A 22,895-nucleotide genomic window follows, 5' to 3' on the forward strand; every position below is an offset into this window, starting at 1 on the left:
TTTCTTTTGGGGTATAGGCCTCACAGTGCTATAACTGTGTTAAAGAGCACACAGTTTTTGGTAACTTTTTGTGCATAACTGAATTTTTTTTCTCAGAATATTAATTTCACCAATTTCACCAAAATTTGTCTATATCAATGATTCCCAAAATACTTAGCCCCCTGGAAATTATAATTTTTTTAAATTTTAATAACAATTAATAGGAAAGATAAATGCACCTGTGGCCATCACTGCTCTCCTGGATCACTGAAGCACCCACCAGGGGGTGGTAGCACCCACTTTGGGAATCACTGGTCTATATGCTTGATTCCCCAGAGACCCTACAATATTTATGATTTTTAATCATATTTTCCAATCTGATATAAGTGAGAAGGAATCTGAGAATGGCTTTAATTTGCATTTCTCTAACTAGTAGTTATTTGGAGCATGTTTTTCAATGACTACAGATAATCTGAGTTTCTTCACTAGGAAATTGCCTCTTCATGTATTTACACCATCTATCAACTGGAAATATCTCTTATTCTTATGAATTTGAAACAGATGTCTACATATCTATATGGAAACGGGACCTTGGGAACAAGATCATTATCAAAGAAATAATGCTGCAAAGATCTTTTCCCAGTTAATTATTTCCTTTTTTAATCTTACCTTTATTAAATTTGTTTATGTAAAATCCCTTAGTTTTATAGAATGAAAATCATCCATTTTCTCTTCTGTGATCCCCTTGGTACTGTATTGATCATGAACTTTTCTTCCATCCACTGATAACAAAGATAATTTCCAAGATTTTCCTAACTTGTTTATAACATGACTTTTTTATAACTACATTATATATCCAATTTGAGCTTTTCTTGATTCATAAAGTATAAGATGATATCATCCTAATTTCTACCATATTTTTTTTATTTTCCCAGAAATTTTCATCAAATCAATTGATTAAAATGAAATAAAAATATCATCATATAAAAGTTTACTAAAAAATATTCCAAGATGAAAGATGAATTTTAATCTAGAGAATCGATGGGTCAAAGAATAAATCATAAAAAATGATAATTGATTTCATTAAATATAGTGATAATAAGATAATATGACAACATTTGGAGGATGCAGCAAATAATTCTTAAGATAAAATGTTTATCTTTAAACTATTTCATTTAAAAAAAGTGGGTGGAAAGAAGAGATCAATGAATTGGGAGTGTAACAAAAAATACCAGAAAACCAAAAAATCTAAAGAAAAAAATCTCAGTTAAAATCCCCAAGAAAAATCCTTAAAATCAAAAAGAGATAAACCAACACTTAAAAAACACCATTAAATTAATAAATAAAATAGAAGATGCTTTTTAAAAGTAGTTAAAACTTTAGCTAGTTTGAATAGAAGGAAAAGGAAAATCAAATAAACATCATCAAAAATTTTAAAAAGGGGAATTAAAAATGAATGCAGAAGTAATGGGCATTATGAGAAGCTGTTTTGACCAACTATATAACAACACAACAACAAATTAAATGAAATAAATGAACATTTACAAAATATGTAAAATATTCAAATAAGCAAAGTAACAAATAGATAATTTAATCAATCCAATTTCAGGAAAAGATATTGAACAGAACATAAATGACTTTCCAAACAAAACAACCCTTTAACCAGATGGAATCACAAGTGAATTCTACCAAACAGTCAAAGAACAACTAATTCATATATTATGTAACTGTTTTAAAAAGATAAGAAAAAAACAAATCTGACTAATTTTCTTCTGTGGCACAGAGGTGGTTTTGATACATAAACTTTAGAGAATTAAAACAGAAAAATAGATATAAATTAATATCATTAATAAATTTTGATTCAAAACTTTTTAAATGAATAATAGCAAAGAAGCTAGGATAACATATCAAAAACATTATCATCTCTGACAAGTTTGCATTAGTCTCAAGAAAGGATTGATTTAATATTAGGAAAACTAGAAAGTTCATTAAAAACCTTAATAAGAAATTCAACAAGATTATATAACTTTATCAGTAGATATAAAACAAGCTTTAAACAAAATGTAGTATCCATTTCTATTAAAAATTGAAGAAAACAAGGATAGTTATTTCCTTATAGCATTTATGAATAGTATATATAAAGTCGAGATCTATAGTTATATGTAATAAAGATAGAAAATAATTTTTTCAAATAAAATCAGAGGTTAAACAAGGACATTTTTATTTGACACAATATTGGAAATGCTGGCTGTCCAAGGGAGGCAAGAAAAATAAATCAAGGAAATGAGCAGAGGCAAAGAAGCAGCAAAATATCACTTTTTTGCAGTCAATGTGACAGCATACTAAAAGAACCCTAATCAGTTAACCAAAAAGTAAGTCAACCAATGAATGATTTCTGTTGACTTTCAGTGTTTAGAGTGAACATATACAAATTATCAGCATTTCTAAATATCACCAACAATTTTTAGTAAAAAAGAGATAGAAAGAAAATGTTCTTTTAAGATAATTTATTTTAAGATACAATGTGTATGTGAACTATGTGGAAATCTACCTACCAAGAATATATGCAAGAGCTAATTTATAAATTTAACTACAAGCCACAGTTTCTAGAAAAAACAGACCCAAATAATTGGAAGAAATATTAGTTGCTCATGTACAGATGACAAAACACAATACAATGGCAAGACTACCTAATATTAATTTACTTAACTATGTAAGGAATACTTTGTTGAAGTAGGAAAATGATGTAATGAAATATATTATATATGATTATGTGATATTATATACTGTGCTTAATATAGAGTTATTCATGAAATGATATTCCTATGGGAGGAGGTCAAGTCTAAGAAGAAGGGGAGGTGAAAGGAAGTTTGCAATATTAGATTTCAAACTACTCTGCTATGCCTATTTCCCAAGATCATTTGGTACTGATTAAGAGGGAAAGACAGAGACAAAGAAAGACAGAAAGAGAGATAAGGAGAAAGAGACAAAAAAAAAAAACAGGGATAAAATGAGACAGAAAAATAGAAACAAAGACAAAGAGATCAACAGAAGAGCAAGCACAATCACTGTTTATCACCTAATATTAGATGAGCACAAAGATGCCAGCTACTGGGAACAAGACTCACTATTTGATAAAAATCACAGGATATATTTAATAACCGTGGGCAGTCATTCTTCAGAGCTAAGATGTATTCTGCACTCATCTTATTTGTAATAGTTTTTCATGTGTTGTGTCTCCTAGCTCTACATACAAACTACCACACTTACTATATCCATGAACTTAAGTGCGTCAGTGGCGCTGGGGATGCTATACATGCCGAAAGTGTACATCATCATTTTCCATCCTGAGCTGAATGTCCAGAAAAGGAAACGCAGCTTCAAGGCAGTCGTCACAGCAGCCACCATGTCATCTCGGCTCTCTCACAAACCTAGTGACAGACCCAATGGAGAAGCAAAAACAGAGCTCTGTGAAAATGTAGACCCAAATAGTAAGTATTAGACATTTCCTTCTCCCTATTTTTTCTCTATGTTTGTTATCACAAAAACTAGAAAATGTTTGCTTATCTTTTTTTTAATTGCATATGATTTGCCCACCTAAAGCTATGCTTGCAGTGTTGGTTTTCCTCAGTTTATCAGCAGTTGCCTTTCTGAGGTAAATCCACTTTTTAAAATTATTTTTCCTACCTCCTTGACTTCTCTGTGGAGGAAAGAAACTTTGACTTCTGTGTCATGATCATGACCACCTTCGGTCCCCCTGACTCCTGAACCTTTCCAATGAGTGTGTTTCTCAAAGTTTACAATGACCAGATATTATCAAACAAAAATAGTGTTAGATTTGGAATCCAGAAGAATTGAGTTCAAATATTTCCTCTCATCCCTGTTATTTATGTGACCCTCGGTGAATCATTCATCTTTTGTTTGCCTTAGTGGCATCTGTATTAGAGGAATAATAATAGACCATGCTTACCAAGGTTCTTGTCAGAATAAAATAAGATTTTATTTTTCAGGTGCTTCATGAACCTTAAAGTACATTTTAATGATGATATCTATTATTATTATTATTGTCATCATCATCATCATTATTATTATCAAGACTAAATGACATTAACTTCTCTTTGTTTGGCATAGATGATCCTTGGCTTCTTCCCATTAAGGAAGACATAACATCTCCACCAAAGTGAACTGAAGCTTTAGGCATCACATGGATATATTTGAAAATAGCTAATGCTTAGTTTCCTTTCACTATCAAGTGACTGAGAAAGGAGATTTTAAATAATCATTATTATTCATTAGTCATGTACCCAAACCAACACACAAAATATAGACAAATGCCAAGTAATTCTATGTATAAAGAAATGTTCCCAGTCTTGAATTCCATTACCAAATGGAAGATGCTATTCCCCTAGTGTTACATGCCTATTTTCTAGGATGATAGACTTTGAATTTCTGAAGATGGAATCTCATATCTAAAATGATAGGTAATAAATTTAGTGTGTGGGAAAAACATGGCTATCTCTACCATTTAAAAAAATTTGTTGGATATATGGAATCCAACTTTTCTGTCCTTGCATTTTGATAGATTAATTTGTGACTGAAATGTACTAGGTTCTGATCTGCATTTATTGATCATCCATGAGGAGCTACCTTGTTAAATCAAAAAGAAAATTTCAGAGGTAGCTAGGAAGCCCATGGATAGATCCACAAGCCTGGATATGGGAGGTCCTAACTTCAAATCTTATACCTAGCCCTTACTACTCTCATGCCTTAGAACTAATATTTTGTTTAGATTCTAAGAAAGGAGATAAAGGCTTTAAAATTTGTCAAAGAACAAATGTGCTTTCTTTCTTTGATTTATACAAGTATTTGGAACCAGTATCATAAAGTAGTACTCATATTCTTTCTGGTACTTATAACATTTCTGAATTACAAAGTAGAGGAAGTTTACAAAGTGCACTAAATCTTTCAGAACAGGAAGACAGTACCCAATGTATTATTCCTTTCTAGTACATAAAAATGGTTGTATTGTGGCATGAATGCTGACTCTAAAGATGCTCTGAGGTAATTTAGCTTAATAGGTTTGAAATACCCCAAGGTACTAAAAGACTAAATACCTGTATAAATGAGAATATTCTTGATTTCTGGCCCTTATGAATACCTTCATGATAATTCCCCTTCTTTAAAAAAATTCCTGGAAATGACATTGGTTGAATAATTATAAAATACTTATAAGATTGAGAGAAAAAGCAATAAGTATCAACAAAAGCTTGATCTGGCTAGTCAATAGCAATGTACCTAAGTTTAGGGAAGGCAAAAAGCTAGAACATAAAACACATTCAAAGATATGGAAGAAAGGAGGAAAGAATGTGAGATAAATCAACATTTTATTAGTGTAAAACAGAAACAAATGGCCAATGATATGGTGTAAATGTTGGGAGGGAAAAAAGTATACTAATGGGAAACAGATAGAAATGGCCATTTCTTAATGCCAACCTCAATTATTTGTTTATTTGAATGTTTCCCTTCTTTTTTGGACAATGATGTGTTACGTGATCAATCCTAGTGACATAAGGGCAGATATACAGTCATCTTCCTCAAAGACATGGCTATATCTGTATTATCTGTAATTCTTATGTTTTATGACTTTTTTACTTTGGGGAATTTTATACAAAGTTGTACATAACTGAATTCCAACATGATGAATAATTACAGCTTTAAAAAGAAAACAAAAGATCATAAAAGCAATTAATTCACTTATCTTTGAGCTAAAAAGAAAAAAGAAACACTCATTTGACAAGCCAAATTTCCCAAGTAGTCAAGTTGATTGATAAGCATTGATTAAATGTTTAATATATGACAGGCAGTATATTAAGTGTTAAGAATCCAAAGAAAGGCAAAAATAGTCCTTGCTTTCAAGAAGCTTACATTCCCGTGAAATGTGAAATGAGAATTTACGGCTGTGTGTAGACACTTTAATCCCATATTGCAGAGAGCTTGCTAGTTTTAAAGGATATTTATACTACTTTTAAACTTTAGGGAACTAGCCACTTTTTCATAGGTCTTGTCCTTCTGGGCTTCCCTTAGATTATATTCATCAATGAATAGAGCTTGAAGCTGTTCCAAACTTTCAATGCTGAGCTTATTATCTCTATTCTTCAGGGGTTTTTTGCAACTCAGCACTCATCCAATAGAACATCAGGTCCTTTTTCATGCTGTTATTTCTGATGAAGATAAAGTTTTGAGTGACAGAAACTTCATTCTGTGTGATGTGAAGTGTCTTATTACCTTCTATGTTGTATTTAGAAAGAGGAGTAAACAGAGTTCAAAGGTTACTCTAGAAGCCTGCTCAGGTAGAGGTGCAGTTGACTAACCTCGATATTTTTAAAAATGTTTTTGAAATGTATAGATCATGCTAATGATCCCACGTTTTTTGGATTTGCAGAAGGCCTTTCCCACAGAAGACTATTGGAGTGGTTATCTTTTAAGGTTGTATTCACATAATGCTAAACCAACATCTATTCCAGGCCACAAAAAAAAAAAAAAAAGAAAAATCTTGTAAAAATGTTTTGAAAAGGCAGTCAAAGTGACTGCTTAGCAATGTGTAGACCAAACAAAAAGTTGATGGATAAATTTTCATTTCAGCTGTTTCTCTGCTGTATAGACATAGTTTAAAATTTATTAAAAAACAACAACAAATATAGCTGCTACTGAGGATTCCATTTACATTTGGAAGAAATTATATGAATCTTAAATCCTGAAATTAGAGATGTGCCAAAGACCAGTTGGAGATTCATGTACCTCAAAACCTTGGGGTTTCTCATGGCCTAGCCCCCCAAAGCTGTAAAAGTTAAAAAATAAAAACATAAAACTATTATCCTTTAAAATAATGCAATAGCAAGTTCTTATATTGAATCATTTAGTGCTATAATATGTGCACATTGAATTCCAGTAAGAAAAATTGGATTCGGTGTTCATCAGATGTTTCCTGGAACCTTGTCCTTAATTTTGATCTAGGCTTCCCTCTGTCTGATGGGCTAAAATGAAATACTTAACACAGCTAAGTGGTCTTTAGTTGGGAGTGCAGGTGGGGAGCAAATATCATAAATATTTTTGCAGCATAATTATTATGTTAAGAAGAAGCAATTAAACTCAAAGAAGGCACCCCTAAATATAGAAAAATATTGGCTCGGTTTTGGGGAAAGGAGGGTCATGTTGGTTTAAAGATGATAAAAGAATTCTATTTAGCACATTCTTATTTAGTTATGTGTTTGTTCAGAACTATCTGAATAATTGATATAATTCTCTATTTGTGGGTTCTTCTTCTTTGACCAGAAAGGTTAAAAAAAGTATCTGAGCCATTAAGCTATAGAAAAATAACTTTTCTTCAACATGATGGAGTTTTATTCTGTCCACTTGCTCCATAAGAATGTACCTGAGAGCTGAATCCATGTACTGTTCTTCTGTAAACGGTGAAACAGAAATGTCCTCATACCATTGTTGCTCTGGAACACTCAGTCTTAATGTATTTCAATCTTCAATGTCTTTATTTTTAATAACTCAGGTTCATCATTACAGTTTGCCATCTGGTACGTGCATGTTTTTTATCATCTAACAACTCTGTTCTGAAATTGCATGTTTACATAAAAATGGTTCCTTAGTGGTTTCAGAAGAGCAGAATCCACTTCACACCACAGGTCTATTCCCTCAACAAGTCATACTTCTCTCATGTTGTTCCTTCCGTTGGATTTCACGGTTCTCTGAAAAGACAATCTTCATCACATCTTCAGTGACTAGAAAGTACTTGTGTTTGGCTCTGTGACATGTCTGTGATTTGACTGGAAATTGGAAAGAGTCGGAGTTGACACAATTTATATGGGAAGCTTCCTCACTTTGCCATGTCGAATTGTTTGGGTAAAACTTAGCCACTGGTTTAGCACAAGTCCCACCATTGTTAGAAAATGAGACCTGCATGTCTGGAAAACAGTGTGGAAGGTGATAGACATTTTTTGGCTCAAAAGGCTCTTTTGCAACATTTTTTTTTCTTGGAGAAGTTGTAATTTTCAGTAAGAGGGCTGCAAGCTGGGCTCTCTTCCTTGTGTTGGTATAGAATAGTATTATCGTGGCATAAAGGTAAACTGGAAGCAACATAGACTTGGCCCATATTGATCACTGAAGTGGTAATTTTCAAAATGGGTGGAGAATGATAACTACATGGCACCAGAATTGTGGAGGGAAGAGGTGAGAGGGGTGAACAGCTGCCTTTTTCATCTCATGCTTGCCAATATAAGGCAAAACCATGTGATTTAACTGGATATGGGGCCCTCTGAAGCAGAGAAAGAATAATGTGTCCCAGGGAGCTGGAACAGTCTGTCTCAGTTCATGTTTCAGCATGTGGTTTCCTTGGAGTGGGTCCCAGTTGATCAATGAAATAAGCAAAATGTTCTTCCAATCTCCAAGGCCACCTTCCATGTTCAGTGCCCCAAACTCTCAGAGTATGGTTGTGAAGAGGGACTGTACAAAGGAGCCATGACCTCTTTAATCCTTTTTTCCCCCCTATTTAGCCCCATATCACTTGGTTGGAGGGCTTAGTTACAAGAGGCATGTGTTGACCTGGAAGCCATAGAGCCATGATGGCCCTTCTCTTCTTCCAGGTGTATGCAGAACTGATGTATTATATTTTCCCGGCTTACAGTGCTGGGAGGCATAGGAATATAATATTTGAGTAAGAACTTGAGAGCAGTATGGAAACAAGGCATATTTTATTTTCTGTGGAGGAATATTGCAAATTGATTTGTGTATGTTGGGGGGAGGAATCAAATTTGGAAGAAAGGTGCAATGTTTAAATACACTTTTTCTAAGTCTCTGTGTTTAGATATTATATATATTTACTGTCAATGTAGCCTTTGGTGCAGGAGCAATAAGAAATGCTATTAGTCATGTGCTTTCAAAGAAAGAGCCAAATAGTATAATAAAAGAAATTCATCCATGGTAGGTTGTTCTGTTTATATTGGAGTATACCCACTGTTGGAAGGTCTTACAGGTTTGTCTGGAGAGGGCAAGGTAGAGGAGCAATACGGGGTCAGGGAATCAGGGATGGTTGTGCTGACCTTGTGTTGTTGTCATCGTGTTTCTTCATTTGTTCCGCTCTCAAACATCACCAACATGGTGTTATTTGTTTCATTCTCCAGAACAAATCAAACAAGGTAGGCAGTAGGACAAGGAATGGGAAAAAGAGTGAAAAGACTAAAGGGGAAGACTTATATATCTGCAAAATTATTCCTGAGCTGGTTCAAAGAATTAGCAAGACCCAGGAAATATTTCCTGAGCAAGGGGGTTGCATCATGCAGTAGAAAGAGCCCTAAGGCTGGATTCTGAGGACCTGGATTCAAATCCTTCGCCTCCTACCTCTTGATTTTGGTTATATCGTTTAACCTCTCTAGGCTCCATTCAGTTCCCTCTTCTATAAAATATGGGGGCTGCATTAGAAGACATTTTCCCTTTCGTGTCTAATTTATGATCCCACATTCCAACAAAACATTGGATATTATTTGGAAATCATTGGTTCCATGTTCAGAGGTACCTGAATTTTAAGAAACTGGTTTGCCCATTTCTAATTCACAGCTCAATTATTCCAGTTGGCTAATGCAGTCCACTGAAACAGTGGGAATCAGTTGTATGGTCTCAATTACAGCCTCTTCTCCAACTCATGAAAAAGTATTTTGTACGTAGATGACTTTTTTACAGTCCAATATATTTACTTTCCCATAGACTCCATACCACCTGTAAGAAAAAGCGTACAAAAATCTGTTACTTGGTATACTATTCCACCTACAGTATAGCTTTTGCCTGCTTTCCCAAAGGTAAGAAAAAAATCTAATTTTTATTTATTTTTATGTTTTTATTTACTTTTTTAAAAAAAGACTCTCTTATAATCAACAGCTGTGGTATTTTCACTTCAAAGAAGATATGTTACCCTGGAAGCTGCACATGGCTACTAATGAAAGTGTTTGTAGCTGAGTACGGTATTGCATGCTTATAATTCTAGCTCCTGGGGAGTCTGGGACTGGTGGAGCTCTTGAGCTTGGGAGATCTGAGCTGCACAGGACTGAGAGGATCAGGCATCCACATGGTCAGTCCCTGGGTTGGGGTACCAGATTGCTTAAAACGGGGCAAACCGATTCCTAGCAGAAATAGAAAAAGCGCCAAATCCAAGATGATCAGTCACAGTGTTAGGCCTGTGAACTCCCAGCAAATACAAATTAGGTAGATTTAATCTTTTATTAAAAAAAAAAAAGTAAGTGTGATTTCTGGAGCCAAATTTCCAAAGGTTATCTCTGCTATCTTTCTTGTTTGAAAATTCTTCATTTGTGTCTACAGTGGTCACTCAAAAACATATGTACACTCACTTGGCCACTTTCCATCCTCATCAAAGAAGAGAGAGTCAAATGCTGCATTGTCCATTGCTGTAAATGAATGAATTAATAAATGAACCATCAGGAACTTGAGTTAACAGGAGTAAATAAACCAAATATTTCTCGCCATTTGTAGGTTTTTTGTCTAAAATGTACCCACGTGACCATTTTGTGGAACAAAAATTCAATTCTTTGGTGACAAAAGAATATAGCTAGTAATTAAAACTCAACCTAGAAAAAAATGCAATTTTGTTTAAAACAGAAGTTCATAAGAATAAGTTAATAGTTTAGAATTCCAAAGGCCTAAGTGTTTACTTTTTTCTTTGCAGCACAGGAAAGAAACAGTAATTATCCTAGTTCTATTTTACATTGTGATAAGGAGATTTTTTTTTTCATTTTAACTTTCTGATAAAAATTCATGGCTCAGGAAAACATAAAACCAACATTTAAGTTATTTTCGGGAAAGAAGGTGGGAAGATTGCTGTGATCTAAAAATGGTCTTCGAGACTAGGTAAATGAGGGCATCAAAGGAATGATTAAATAAGCTTCCAAGTAATCAAAATAAAAAATTTAAGAACATGCAAAGTATAAAATTAATGATTGAATGGACTACAATGGAATATAGATCTTAATAAATAACCTATACATGTTTTTTTGCATAATAGTGGGAACTTTTCTAATGAAGACTTAGAAATATTTGCTTTCTGTTTCAACCAAAGAAAATTAGAAATGAAAATGGCTCTCATGACAACTACAATCAGTACTTTCCAATTTGTGTGACATTCATAAAACACTGGGTAGAGGAACATTAGGATTTGTAAAAATCTCCCAAGAAAATATCCTTTTGATTTTACTTTACCATCTATTATCACAATTGAAGTATAGTCTGAAAATATCAAAGAGAACACTAGAGAGAATTAGAAAAAAGAAAAAAGAGGGGAAAAAAAAGCACTACCCCATTGGACAGTAGACATTGTCTCTCATTAACATTGTATGGAAGTCATCAATGGATAACAATCTGCCTTAGATCCCATCATTATTTTCAGTGTTATTCTAAATATAAATGCATGTTCAACAAGTTTATGTTTTTCACTTAATGACACATAATAAGAGAATAATTTTGACAATGAAATGCTTTCCTGTTGATTTCATGTGTGCTACCATTCTATCCTTTAATTTCTGTTGTATTGCTTTCATAAATTATTTTTCTGTTTCATATCATAATCATCTGCCCCAGTTTTTAAATAGGGCACTTTTCCCACAACCTCAACATCCCCACTGAGTGAGTCCAGAGAGATTTAAATTTTTTTGCAGAATGAGCGCTTGTCAAAACACTGGCGTTCATCACTTTAATCATCCTCTTACACAAGTCTGCTAGAAAATAAATGAGAAGGATTTTTTTCTTGGGTAAAAATGATAGATTTAATGTTAAGCCATTAAAAATTCTCTTTTGCTCTACTACTAGTTAATGGTTTTTGGTTTTAAGGGTAAAAGACTAAAATATTTTATATCAATTATTAAGAAAGAGATTCTACCTTGTAATATTTAGACACAAACTAAATATTGTTTCTGACATCTCCTTTCATAAACAAGAGTTTCCTGTGATTGTTTTGCAGAAGTTTGGCATCCCCATTGTTAAGTTTAAAAAGAGGTCCTTCAAAATATTTGTTCATCATTGTTTTGTCATAGGAGGAAGAATCTGATATAAACCTAGTGAAAAATTATATTTCTGCCATCCAAGACTAGATGTGCTACATTTAGAGAAATTCATTGTCCAAAGATTGTCCATATGATGATGACTTTTGAAGGATGTGATAGATTTAATTCTTTTCACATCAACCATTAAAAATTCCTGTTGGTATACTATATGTTCATGTTTCCGTTGGTTTTAAGCATCAGATTCATAAAGCCTAACTGCACAAGTTAAAAAGTGTTTTGTTCTACATGGAAAGACAACACAGATACTAACAAAATCATGAATCTTTGGGGGAAATGATCATATCATCTAATATATACCTACATAATTTTTAAACATTATAAATAGGAATATAACTTATTCTGGATCATTTCTAGTTTGTTGATACAAATAACTATTTTTAGATAATTCATATGATTTGTGGATTGAATTGTTTTTCAGGCATGTCCTACTCTTTGTAACCCCATTGATTGGAGTAGTCTGCCATTCCTTTCTCTAGCTCATTTTACAGATGAGGAAACTGAGGCAAATAGGGTTAAGTGACACCCACAGTCACACAACTAGTAAGGGACTCTAATAGGTTCCTGAGACCAGATTTGAATTTATGAAGATGAATCTTCCTGATTGTAGGCCCAGCACTCTCTCCACTGTGCCACCTAGCTTCCCTAGCTAAGTTGATTAACCTATTAATTCTATTCACTACTTAGAACAAATTCCAACCAATGCATTTATTCCACAATATTAAAAATGAGAGATATGGTTTTGTGGAAAAAGAGCCAGACTCAGATTTAGAATAACTTGTGTTAGAATATTACCTCTGATACTCACCCACCTTATGACTCTGCACAAGTCACATGACCTCCCTATTCTCCAGGCAAATCTCTAAGATGAAAAATTACAAAAACATGTCATATATTAATAGAAGGAATTTCTTCATTTAGGATTCTCTATACCAATGAAACCATCTAGATACTATTGAGAGTAGTCAGAAGTAGCCACTTCAAGTTTGAATAAAGTCATAAGTAAATGCTGAAATTATTCCTTTGAGCTGCTTTTCTATTTAGGAGGTACATAGCAGTCAATCTAGTCCTCTATTATAGTTTCCAATATCCCATAAGCCACCAAAAATGAAGTCAACTTCTTTTTTCAAGTATTTTTTTACTCAAACAATAAGTGAACATTTCTTGCAGCATGTATTTCATACCACTAGTGTTTTTAAAAATCTATATAAATAAATAGAGAAAAGTTCCTAAAAAATCCACTTAAATAATTTCTATCTTCTGGGCTAAGTAGTTGAACTCTTCTAAATATTTCCTAAAGGCTTATGAGAATTGCCCTCATCTAGTCACTTTCTTTATTTAGAATCATTAGATTACCAATCAAGAGGTAGAAGAGATGTCCACAGCCATTTATTCCAAGCCTTTAATTTTTTGTAATTGAGAAATACAGGACCCAGGGAGGTTTAGTGATTTGCCCAGAGGTACTGGGTACTTCATCTTTTTGGATAATAATGAGCATTCAAAATATAGGTTCATATCTAACATTTTAAAGCCATTGAATAATCAAATAGATCTCCAAACTCACAAATATGGATATTCCCTCCAGTGATTAAGATTAGCAATCCATTGAGGCCATTTTATATAGGGGGAAGTAAGGGAACCCTGCCATTATCCATAGTATATTATAAAATTAATTTATAAGAGACAATCCTATTATAAGACTTTTAAAAAACCATTTTGTTGGTCCTTTTCTAATACAATGTTTAGTATTAGAAAATCAATGAATATGACTCAAATATATTGTAGACTGTCTATACAAATAATAAGATTATGATTTATGCAAATCATTTAAATAAATATCAAATGGATTGAATCTTCATGGGAAGTAGAATAAAATTTAAAATATGTTTCTTCTAAATTTCACAGGATGATACATTTTTCATCTGCAGAATGATGTCACACTGGCTACAGTGTCTACTAATATCTAATTGTGTAATTTTAAAATTGTTGCATACATTTCTTTTTTAAAAAGAAGCAGAACTTAATTACTTTTAATCCATGACTATCATTTCATTTTTAAATAAATGTCTTTTAAAAGATCAATTTATTCTTGTGGCATTTTTCTTCCTATATCTATGGGAATATCTTCTCAGTAATGAAACAATATTATCTCTATTTTGTTTCTGCCTACTAAAGACATTACTCAACTTTGCAGATCTTCTACCGTACAATGGAAATGGGAAACATTTTTAATTATCTATTCTCAAGGATTCAAAGGTAATCTTTTTCTACCTTTTATGATTTCTGTGTATTCTTCATTTTTTTTCCTCTCAAGTATAAGATTAGTTTCAAATTATCTTTATGTCTCGGCCCTATTTCAGAGTAATCTCAGGCTTGTCCAGCTTTCTGAGGGTATGAACAGATCTCATCAATGCGTGATTTAGCTGAACTATGCCCAGAATTTTGGAAGGAGAACAGCATGAAGTGGAAATACAAATTTCTGTAAGTGTTATAGATGTTCCCTATTAAATTATGCACATATTATATATTATATTACATAGAAATTTGGTAAGATTGGTTACTATAAGTATTAGTCACTTTCTTCATCTTCATCATAAAATGACAGTTCCATTTCAAGAAAGAATCTCTTAGGCTATTAGCAGGGAAATTTATCTGTGTCTGAAGAAATGATGAAAAGAAATTTAGGAGTTTAGTAAAACCATTAAATTTTAGTGCCTATTTGCACTAATACATTTCTAATTTCTCTATGTGCTGAGTTTCTTTTTCAAAATTGGGTTATTCTTTCCCCTATTTTCTCCTATCGAAGAATCTTAAAGTTCAAAGTGACCTAAGGAATTACCTACTCCAACTTGTCATCCAATGCAGGAATTTCTTCTGTTGCATAACTGTAAAACAGTCACTTAGAGTCTAAGTCTTCATTTTCATCATCATCAGTATCATAAAAACAATAAAACTGAGGCAGAATAGAGTGCTGGACCTGAGATCATGAGGATTTGAGTTCAGTTTCAGTCTCCGCCACTCACTAGCCTTGTGACCAAATAAGTCTCAGTTTCTTCATCTTGAAAATTGGAAACAATATCTTTAATGCCTACCTATTGAAATATGGTGTGGTTAAAAGGACAAAATGTATGTACAGTGCTTTGTAATTAATCAAAAACTATAGAAACATCAGTTGCTTATTTGAGTATTTTATCTTTTAAAGGCTTGCAAAGTGTATCCTAATAACAACACTATAAGAAAAGTAAAATCAGCATTAATTTCTTATTCTGTTCCACCACCCCAGCTCTATTTGTCTCCCAATCTTAGATTTCCACCCTGTTAGTATCTATTCATTTGATAAAACTGAGATAATTATCAATCACTCAGCAGGCCAGTAATAGGACTTTTAGTCTCATTCTGCCTGATTTATTTATGTGATAAAGTCAGACAGGGAACTGCAGGTTGGGTACATACTTGACATCCTTTTAAGGAGAAACACTCTTTCTAAAGTTTTCCTAGAGTGATGTAATGGTCATACAAAAAAAAATCAATTAATCTTCGCAAAAATAGACTTGGTTTCACTATTTAAAAAAAATTTTAATGTGTTTCTTACATTAAGTTTCCCAGGTAGCTACCACCCTTTGACCCCTCTCTGTACTATCATTTATTGAAAAGATATATCTAAATCTATGTCTTATTATGTTTTTTTATATTGGTCCTTTCTTTGGAAGTAGTCGTACAGATGTCATTCTTCAAACAATATTTCTCTTGCTGTATATAATGGTCTTTTGATTCTTCTCATTTCACTTTCATGTAGATCTTTCCTTTTTTAAAAAATTAACTTGCTTTTTGTTTCTTATGGAACAATAGTATCCAATCACAATCATATGCAACAACTTACTTAGCTGTCCCTCAGATGATGGGTATCTTCTCAATTTCCAGTTCTTTGCCACCACAAAGAGAGCTGCTATAAGCATTTTAGATCATATTGATTCTTTTCATTTTTCCCTGATCGTTTTAAGGAAATAAAGCTAACAGAAGTATTGCTAGGTCAAAAGTATACATAATTTTATAACTCTTTGAGCATAATTCTAGATTTCTGTCCAAAATGACTATTTTGTAGTTATTATATACACAAACCATATTTATTAAACATAAGATAAAAACATTATCTCAGTGAAAAAATGACAACAATAATAGCAACACCTTTGTTCTATGTAATCCAGCTACAACCCAGTTTAATGGGGGAGTCAGTCTTTCATTCTGAAGAAACAATTGGCTGAAAAACAAATAGATCAGAATTTCCTAATATTTCTCATGATAGCCAACTAATTCAAGTTGAAATATTAGTGTAAGAGACATTAAAATTTCCCAGTATGAAGATTCTGTGTGGAGTAGTATATAGAGTGTAGAATTTAAGTCAAGAAGATCTGGATTCAAATGATTGCTTATGGGCAACTCACCATCTCTGAATTTTAGGTTATTAATCTGTTAAAAGAGAGGATTAGATGAGATAGCCTATACATTTCCTTTCATCTCTATATCTAGGATTCTGTCTTGTGTCCCATTTGTGAATGTTAAATCTGTTCAAGTTTGTTATGTGTGATTAATTTCCACAAGGAGAAAACCCTTTGAATTTATAATGCAGTGGAAAAATTAATGGCTCCCCTGATGTTCCTCATACCTGACATTCTATCTGCCTCCTCTCTCTTTACATAGCTTACCTCTCATGACTTGGATGTTCTCATTCTCTCTTTTGCCTCTGAGAATCTTTAGCACCATTTTTGTCTCAGTTCAAGTGCCATCTTCTACATGAGACCTTTCTTGATCACTCCTAATTATTAATGTTCCTCTAACTTCAAGTCACTTTGTATTTGCCTTATCTATATTTTATATTTACTTATCTGTATGCATGTTTGTGTGTTTGCGTTTCCTAAAAGAATTTATGTTCCTTGAGGGCAGGGGTTGTTCAGTTTTTGTCTTTGTGTCCTTAGAACCTGAGATACAGCATGACATAGTGGATAAGAGCTGGAGTGGGGCCAGGAAGACGGAGCATCAAGTTCCACCTCTACTCTCTCTAACACATACTAGTTCTGTGCTGCTGAGCAAGTCATTGAACCTCTTACTGTCCCCTGATGACATTCTAGGATTTTAAGTAGCTGAGGAGGTGCCACTCTTGTCTTGGTGGAGGGAATTTCTTCTTATGGAAGTTTGTTGTGCCAAGGAAATTATAAACTCGGTCCCTCCTCTCAGTGCACAGCATCGAATAGGCATTAAATAAATGACTATTAATAGAATTAAATGGCATTAATTGCTTCAAAATTTACACATTTCCAACATCTGTGAGTTTATTCTCTTCTGGGCCAACTCTCTGCAAGTCACTGGATTAAGGACTGGGAACATGATGTCAAAAACTGAACAGTCTCAGTCCTCATGGAGATGTTAGAGCTTACCTTTCTCTAAAATGTTAACATTTTAAAAATATGGTCTTGAATTAGCACAACAACCTTTTGGGAAAGGTATTTAATGTACTATTATTCCCATTTTACAGATGAAGAAACTGCAAGTTAAGCAACTTGTTCATGGTCAAACACATATTAAATATCAAAGGCAGAATGTGTACCCTCGTATGACTTAGTCAGGCTATCATGTGCTATTCATAGTGCCCCCAAACTAGAAGCATAGGCATACCCAGGGCAAGGTCTGGCATATTATAGGGGTGCATTGCCACTAGCCTTTTCCCTTGGGAGAAGCACTATATCTTAGTGATTAGAAACCTGATTTTCCTTTCCAAGTTCATAGGTTACATGAAATCTCTCTGCCAACTTGCTGTTGGTGGTAGTTTTTCCTGTCTATCCCCTCCCGGATGGTTTAAAGCCTTGGGTTTTCTGATGCAAAGAGGACTGTAAGCATCAGATAACTAAACACATAATGATGTTCTTTGCCAAGAGAACAGAGCCAAAGAAAACTGAACTCACAAGAAGAGTTGCCTGATATTAAAAGGAAATTCTTATGGACAACAATAAGAAAGAGAGATAATTCCTGATATAGTCTCAACACCTCCTCTTACTCTCTCCAGCTCTGTCTCAGCAAAATGCAACAAAGACTTGAGTCACCAGGGTCATTACTACCTGTGTCAGCTGAAAATTTGATTAAGCTGGCCTCCTTGGCTTATCAGGAAAGTGCCGTGTTTTTGTTCTAAGAACTTAATTCCTCTTTCCTTCATTTTTGTTACATTTGCAGATTCAATTTGCATTTTAATTTCCCCCTGGTTTATCAAAGTCCAGCCAGTGACATGAGCTGTTGTTTCTGTTCAGGTTGAACACACCCCGGTGAGGATCAGCTCTGGATGGAGAGTCAGGTTGCTGTCAAAGGGCTCATCTCCTTCACCTTTAGTAAGTACTGGGAAGTGATTTTTATACTAGGCAAGTTTTCACCTCCTGTGGCCGTGTGTAATTAATTAGAGATGTTTAGTTCAATAAGAGTGTTCTGAATAAAGTGACTCTGTCAATTGGAGAGGGCAAAGGATGCTCTTTGGGTGTCTCATGCCAAAAGGGGTTTCCTATTAGGGGACCATTGTTTGCTTTGAGTGAATAGAAAGTTGAAGAATTACTACAAGGTCTCCTGGGACAATCAGAGTTGCCAGTTAGAGAACATACAATAAGAGTTTAAAGTGGAAAATCACCTTGCCCCTACTCCCAACTGTGACCTACAAATTCAGGAATAACTTTGGAGATACAGGCTTAGGTAAAAATGGTCTGAAGGTATTCCTGAGAAACTTGAGTAATTCTGGATTAACCTTGGGACAAGGGGCAGAACTCAGAAAGTTCCTCCTCCCCACAATCAATAATTTTTAGGAATTTATGCCAAAAGGATAGGTAAGACCAATAGTAGCAACAACAACAACAAGAAGAATCACAGCTTATAGGATGATGGTATATTGCAGCCTAATTATAAGTACAATAATTTTGGGCTCTTTGTTACCAATGAAATATCTAGGAAAACTGAATCATAATAAAAATTGACTTCCTCCATATAAATAAAAAAAAAGTGAAGTTGTGAAGTTGAAGAATGGCATATAATTCCAGTTGGAGAGGAAAAGCAAGACTGGTTTCATCACACTGAAAAATAAAAAAAATATACATAGCATTTCATGGGACACTTGGACATCTTGATTGAAGTTTTCACAAACCTTTGTAAAAAGACTGCCATAAATAAAATTGCAATTATAAGCAAGCATCTGTGGCAAAGGATATGAAGCTATAAAAACCTTACAAAAAGCTTAAGGCTAAAAATGATATGAAGTAACCTTTAAAATTTGGTGACTTTCATACTAAAGCTGTCATAGAATGGACAACAAAAACTAATTTTGAAAATATTGCAGAAAAAATTATAGATATCAGCTTTATAACATATGTTATGGATACTTTCTTCAGAAAGACTCAAGAGGCACTCAACATAATGAATATTAAATAACATAAAAAATGGAAATGGATTATATCTTAAAAGACAGGAAATGTCTAACCATTGGGGAAATTAGTTACTATGTGAATTAGTTCCAGAAGCATTTTCTGTATACAGTCTAATTGTTAGAGCAAAGATTAAAAGTTGAAACCAAATTAAAAATGCCAAAATCAGAAGATATGGTGTGTAAATAAAACAGGAAAAAGGATAGACATCAACATATATTATCATCATTTCCAAAAGATGAATTATCAATGAAAGTGAATTGCCAGGATTAGACTACCATAGAAAATTTTCTTTGTCCAGTAGTTGAACTTTGGACAAAACTAAGAGATATTGCAGGCAAGGACAACATTGATTTAGATCAATAGTGTCACATTTTAATAGAAACATGGCCAGTAAATCATATATAATGACCCCTGGAAGCCTAATGTATAAGAAGAAGTAGAAATTATGTTAAAGAAAACAAAGACTAGAATAATAACTGGACTAAACCAAATATGAAAGTTTAGATAAATGCTATAGTCAAGTAGACTTTGAGTATATTGAGATATTGATTCTTAAGATATCTGAAAAATAGAACATACTAAATCCTAAGGGGGGAAAATCACAAACATTATTTCTAAAATTAAGATGATTGGGAAACCCCAATAACCAGTGACCCATATGTATAATGCCCCTTTCCTATAATTTTTCCTGAAAATAATCTATGTCTATATTGATATCAAGCTTTAGAAAATATTAGAAGGGAATTGAAGCCTTTCTGAAATGATATTCTATGGAAGACCATATTTTCAAAAACACAATGAATTGAACACAAAATCCCTACCATTTATTGATTAAATAAAAATGTACTTGATCAATTAGAGCAAAGCAAGAAATGAAAGACTTTTCTAATGAAGTATCTCAGATAGATAGAGAGACAAATGATAGATAGATAGATAGATAGATAGATAGATAGATAGATAGATAGATAGATAGATAGATAGATAGATAGATAGATGTCACAGGAGGGATTTAACATTAAACTAGCTGGTTGGTTATTTTTCTTCCTACTCAAAAATGACCAAAGTGACATCATTGGTAGTCTTTTTGAATCATGCAAAAATTGAATTTAAGTGAGGCAGGCTGCCTAAAGTCATCCTCCTCACTCCTCTTCCAGAGTTATTTAAGTTCAGTCACAAGATAAAAGTCAAGACATTTACTAATGGCTAGGGATGCAGTGGATGACTTTGACTTCTTCAGTTTCTAACCAAACTCTAAGCCATCACTCTACAGTGCCTGCTCCAGCTACCTTCACAACCTCTGGAAGAAATTGTTCTCATCTGCTTTTCTGGAGGAGGAAGTCTTCACATACCTAGGGTAGACACTTTCCAAAGCTCTGATGTGTTTGAAGCTTGTCAGTTCTCCTCAACCTGGTTGAGCCAGCCTCCTGAGATGGTTTGCCAGAGTGTGGCTGCTGAGCATGCTATAGCCTCTTGGAGTCACAAATAAGATTCAGGTGGTAGATGGATACCTGCAGCACTGAATAGGGCTCGGCCAACTTTCATATAAGAGGTACTAGTAGATTTTGAATAGTCCAGCACTCCAATATTAGATACTTTATTCAGTGACTTTCAGATTATAATTAGCAAGTGAAGAATAAGAGAGGAAAATATGTATTTGCTAAAGCTTTTTGTTATGGTGATGGAATATGTGTTATACAGATTATATTTGGGATCTTATATAGATCTTTTAATAACCCCAGTGTTCTCCCTGAAAAGGGGACCATTATTTTTCACATTGCTCTTTTTCCATAGCCTTCTACTTTAATGCCTTACAGAAGCATAGATATGATCCTTTTTTTTAAGACTAAACCAATGTGACACATATTCTGGAGACTTGTACTATAACATCCATTAGGGTGACCACTTAGTGATGAATTGATGAATTCATTGGCCTTGACACCAAAGAAAAAAAAGCAAAGTACAAAATGGCCCTTAGGCCAATGCAGCCACTTTACCATCTGAATTGATATTTTCAGCTGCAAAGTAGTAGAAAAGGAGACAGGCATTGCTAATTTTAACTTTTTCTTGGTTTTGGGGACTCCAAAAGTGAGTTTTTTTTTTTTTTTTAGTGATTAGAAAGTGAACATACTGCTTTGTCAACTTAATTGTATCAGTATTGTTTTTCTCAGTATAAATGCACAGGAAAAAATAAATTTATTGTTAAATGAAAAGGTTATGCACAGGTTCTTCTTCGAAAGGCAAATTAAGAAATTAACAGGGTTGGTATTATCCTGCATCCAAAGGCAAATAGGAAGGATGGCGCATAGCCACAAGTGAGATTCTCCTTGAAAAGTCAAATCAAAAAATTAGATTTATTGTTTATCTGAATATCAAAAGAAACATCATTTCCTTGGAAATTATTTCACATCACAGTTCCTATAAATATTTGGGGAAAAAAAGATCACTATGAAAATAATTTATTTGGCAGCATCTGTTACAGAAGATGATAGAGAAATGCTAAAGAGAACTTTATAAATCTGAGCAAATTAAATCAATGTATGCTTAGATTTGATGTCAAAGATACCATAAGTAATGATGGAGAAAAATGTATTTGAAAATATCATTGCGCTGTACAGAATGAGAGAAACTAAAGATTTGTGGACTCTGTAGAAGTCACACTCCTCCACTTCATAAATACTTGAAGAAAAGAATTAAAAAATGCTGGCAATGGCAAGCATGGAGTTCTATCACCAAAAAAAAAAAAAAAATGAAGTAGATTAGATTTTGAAAACTAAAGTGGGAGTTATTTGTAAATCATTTGTCTTTATAATCAAATCACTAATTTTTAAGATCAAATAGAAAATAAATATAAAAATGAAATAAAACATAAAGTAGGAAAACCATTTGATATGCAAATAAAATAACTCTGACCATTCCTATTTAAATAGTCACTGATGCTGATAAATAATCAATAGAAAAAGAAAAAGATATCAACATTAATATAATAGAGCATAGCAATGGAAATCAATCATCATGATATGGAGATGCAAAGATCCTAAAAATCACCCTAATCAGTAAACACTTGAACTACTTAACAAGACTAAGGATATGAACATCACTTTCTATAGACTAATTTCTAAAATTTTATGCATAAGGTTAATAAAATCACTTACTCTTGGTTGTTTTATAAAAGAGCAAGATGCACCAGCAAGAAAAGCAGCCAAAGAAAACTTGCAAAACACAAATGATACAAAGGCTTTTTGAGGGCATTTAATGAGGAATCTGATTGGAAGACAACAAACATATGAAAGATGAAAATCATTGACAAAAGGACATAAAATTGTTTTAACATCAAGCA

The 22,895-nt window shown here is 33.4% G+C and overlaps 1 protein-coding gene across 2 annotated transcripts in view; it reads left to right on the top strand.

Moving 5' to 3' along the window:
• GRM7 (glutamate metabotropic receptor 7) overlaps positions 1-22,895 on the top strand; it is a 903,481-nt gene that overhangs the window by 880,204 nt on the left and 382 nt on the right. Inside the window, exons 9-10 of one of the 2 annotated variants that reach the window (XM_044656831.1) lie at positions 3,224-3,470; positions 9,748-9,818. In XM_044656831.1, coding sequence (XP_044512766.1) covers positions 3,224-3,470; positions 9,748-9,818 — 318 coding nt within the window. Of the gene's footprint in view, positions 1-3,223; positions 3,471-9,747; positions 9,819-22,895 lie in introns of those variants that run through there. The other variant, XM_044656830.1, reaches the window with a different exon arrangement.

Source organism: Gracilinanus agilis, chromosome 1, assembly GCF_016433145.1.
Source record: "Gracilinanus agilis isolate LMUSP501 chromosome 1, AgileGrace, whole genome shotgun sequence".
In the NCBI taxonomy this organism is placed as follows: Eukaryota; Metazoa; Chordata; class Mammalia; order Didelphimorphia; family Didelphidae; genus Gracilinanus; species Gracilinanus agilis.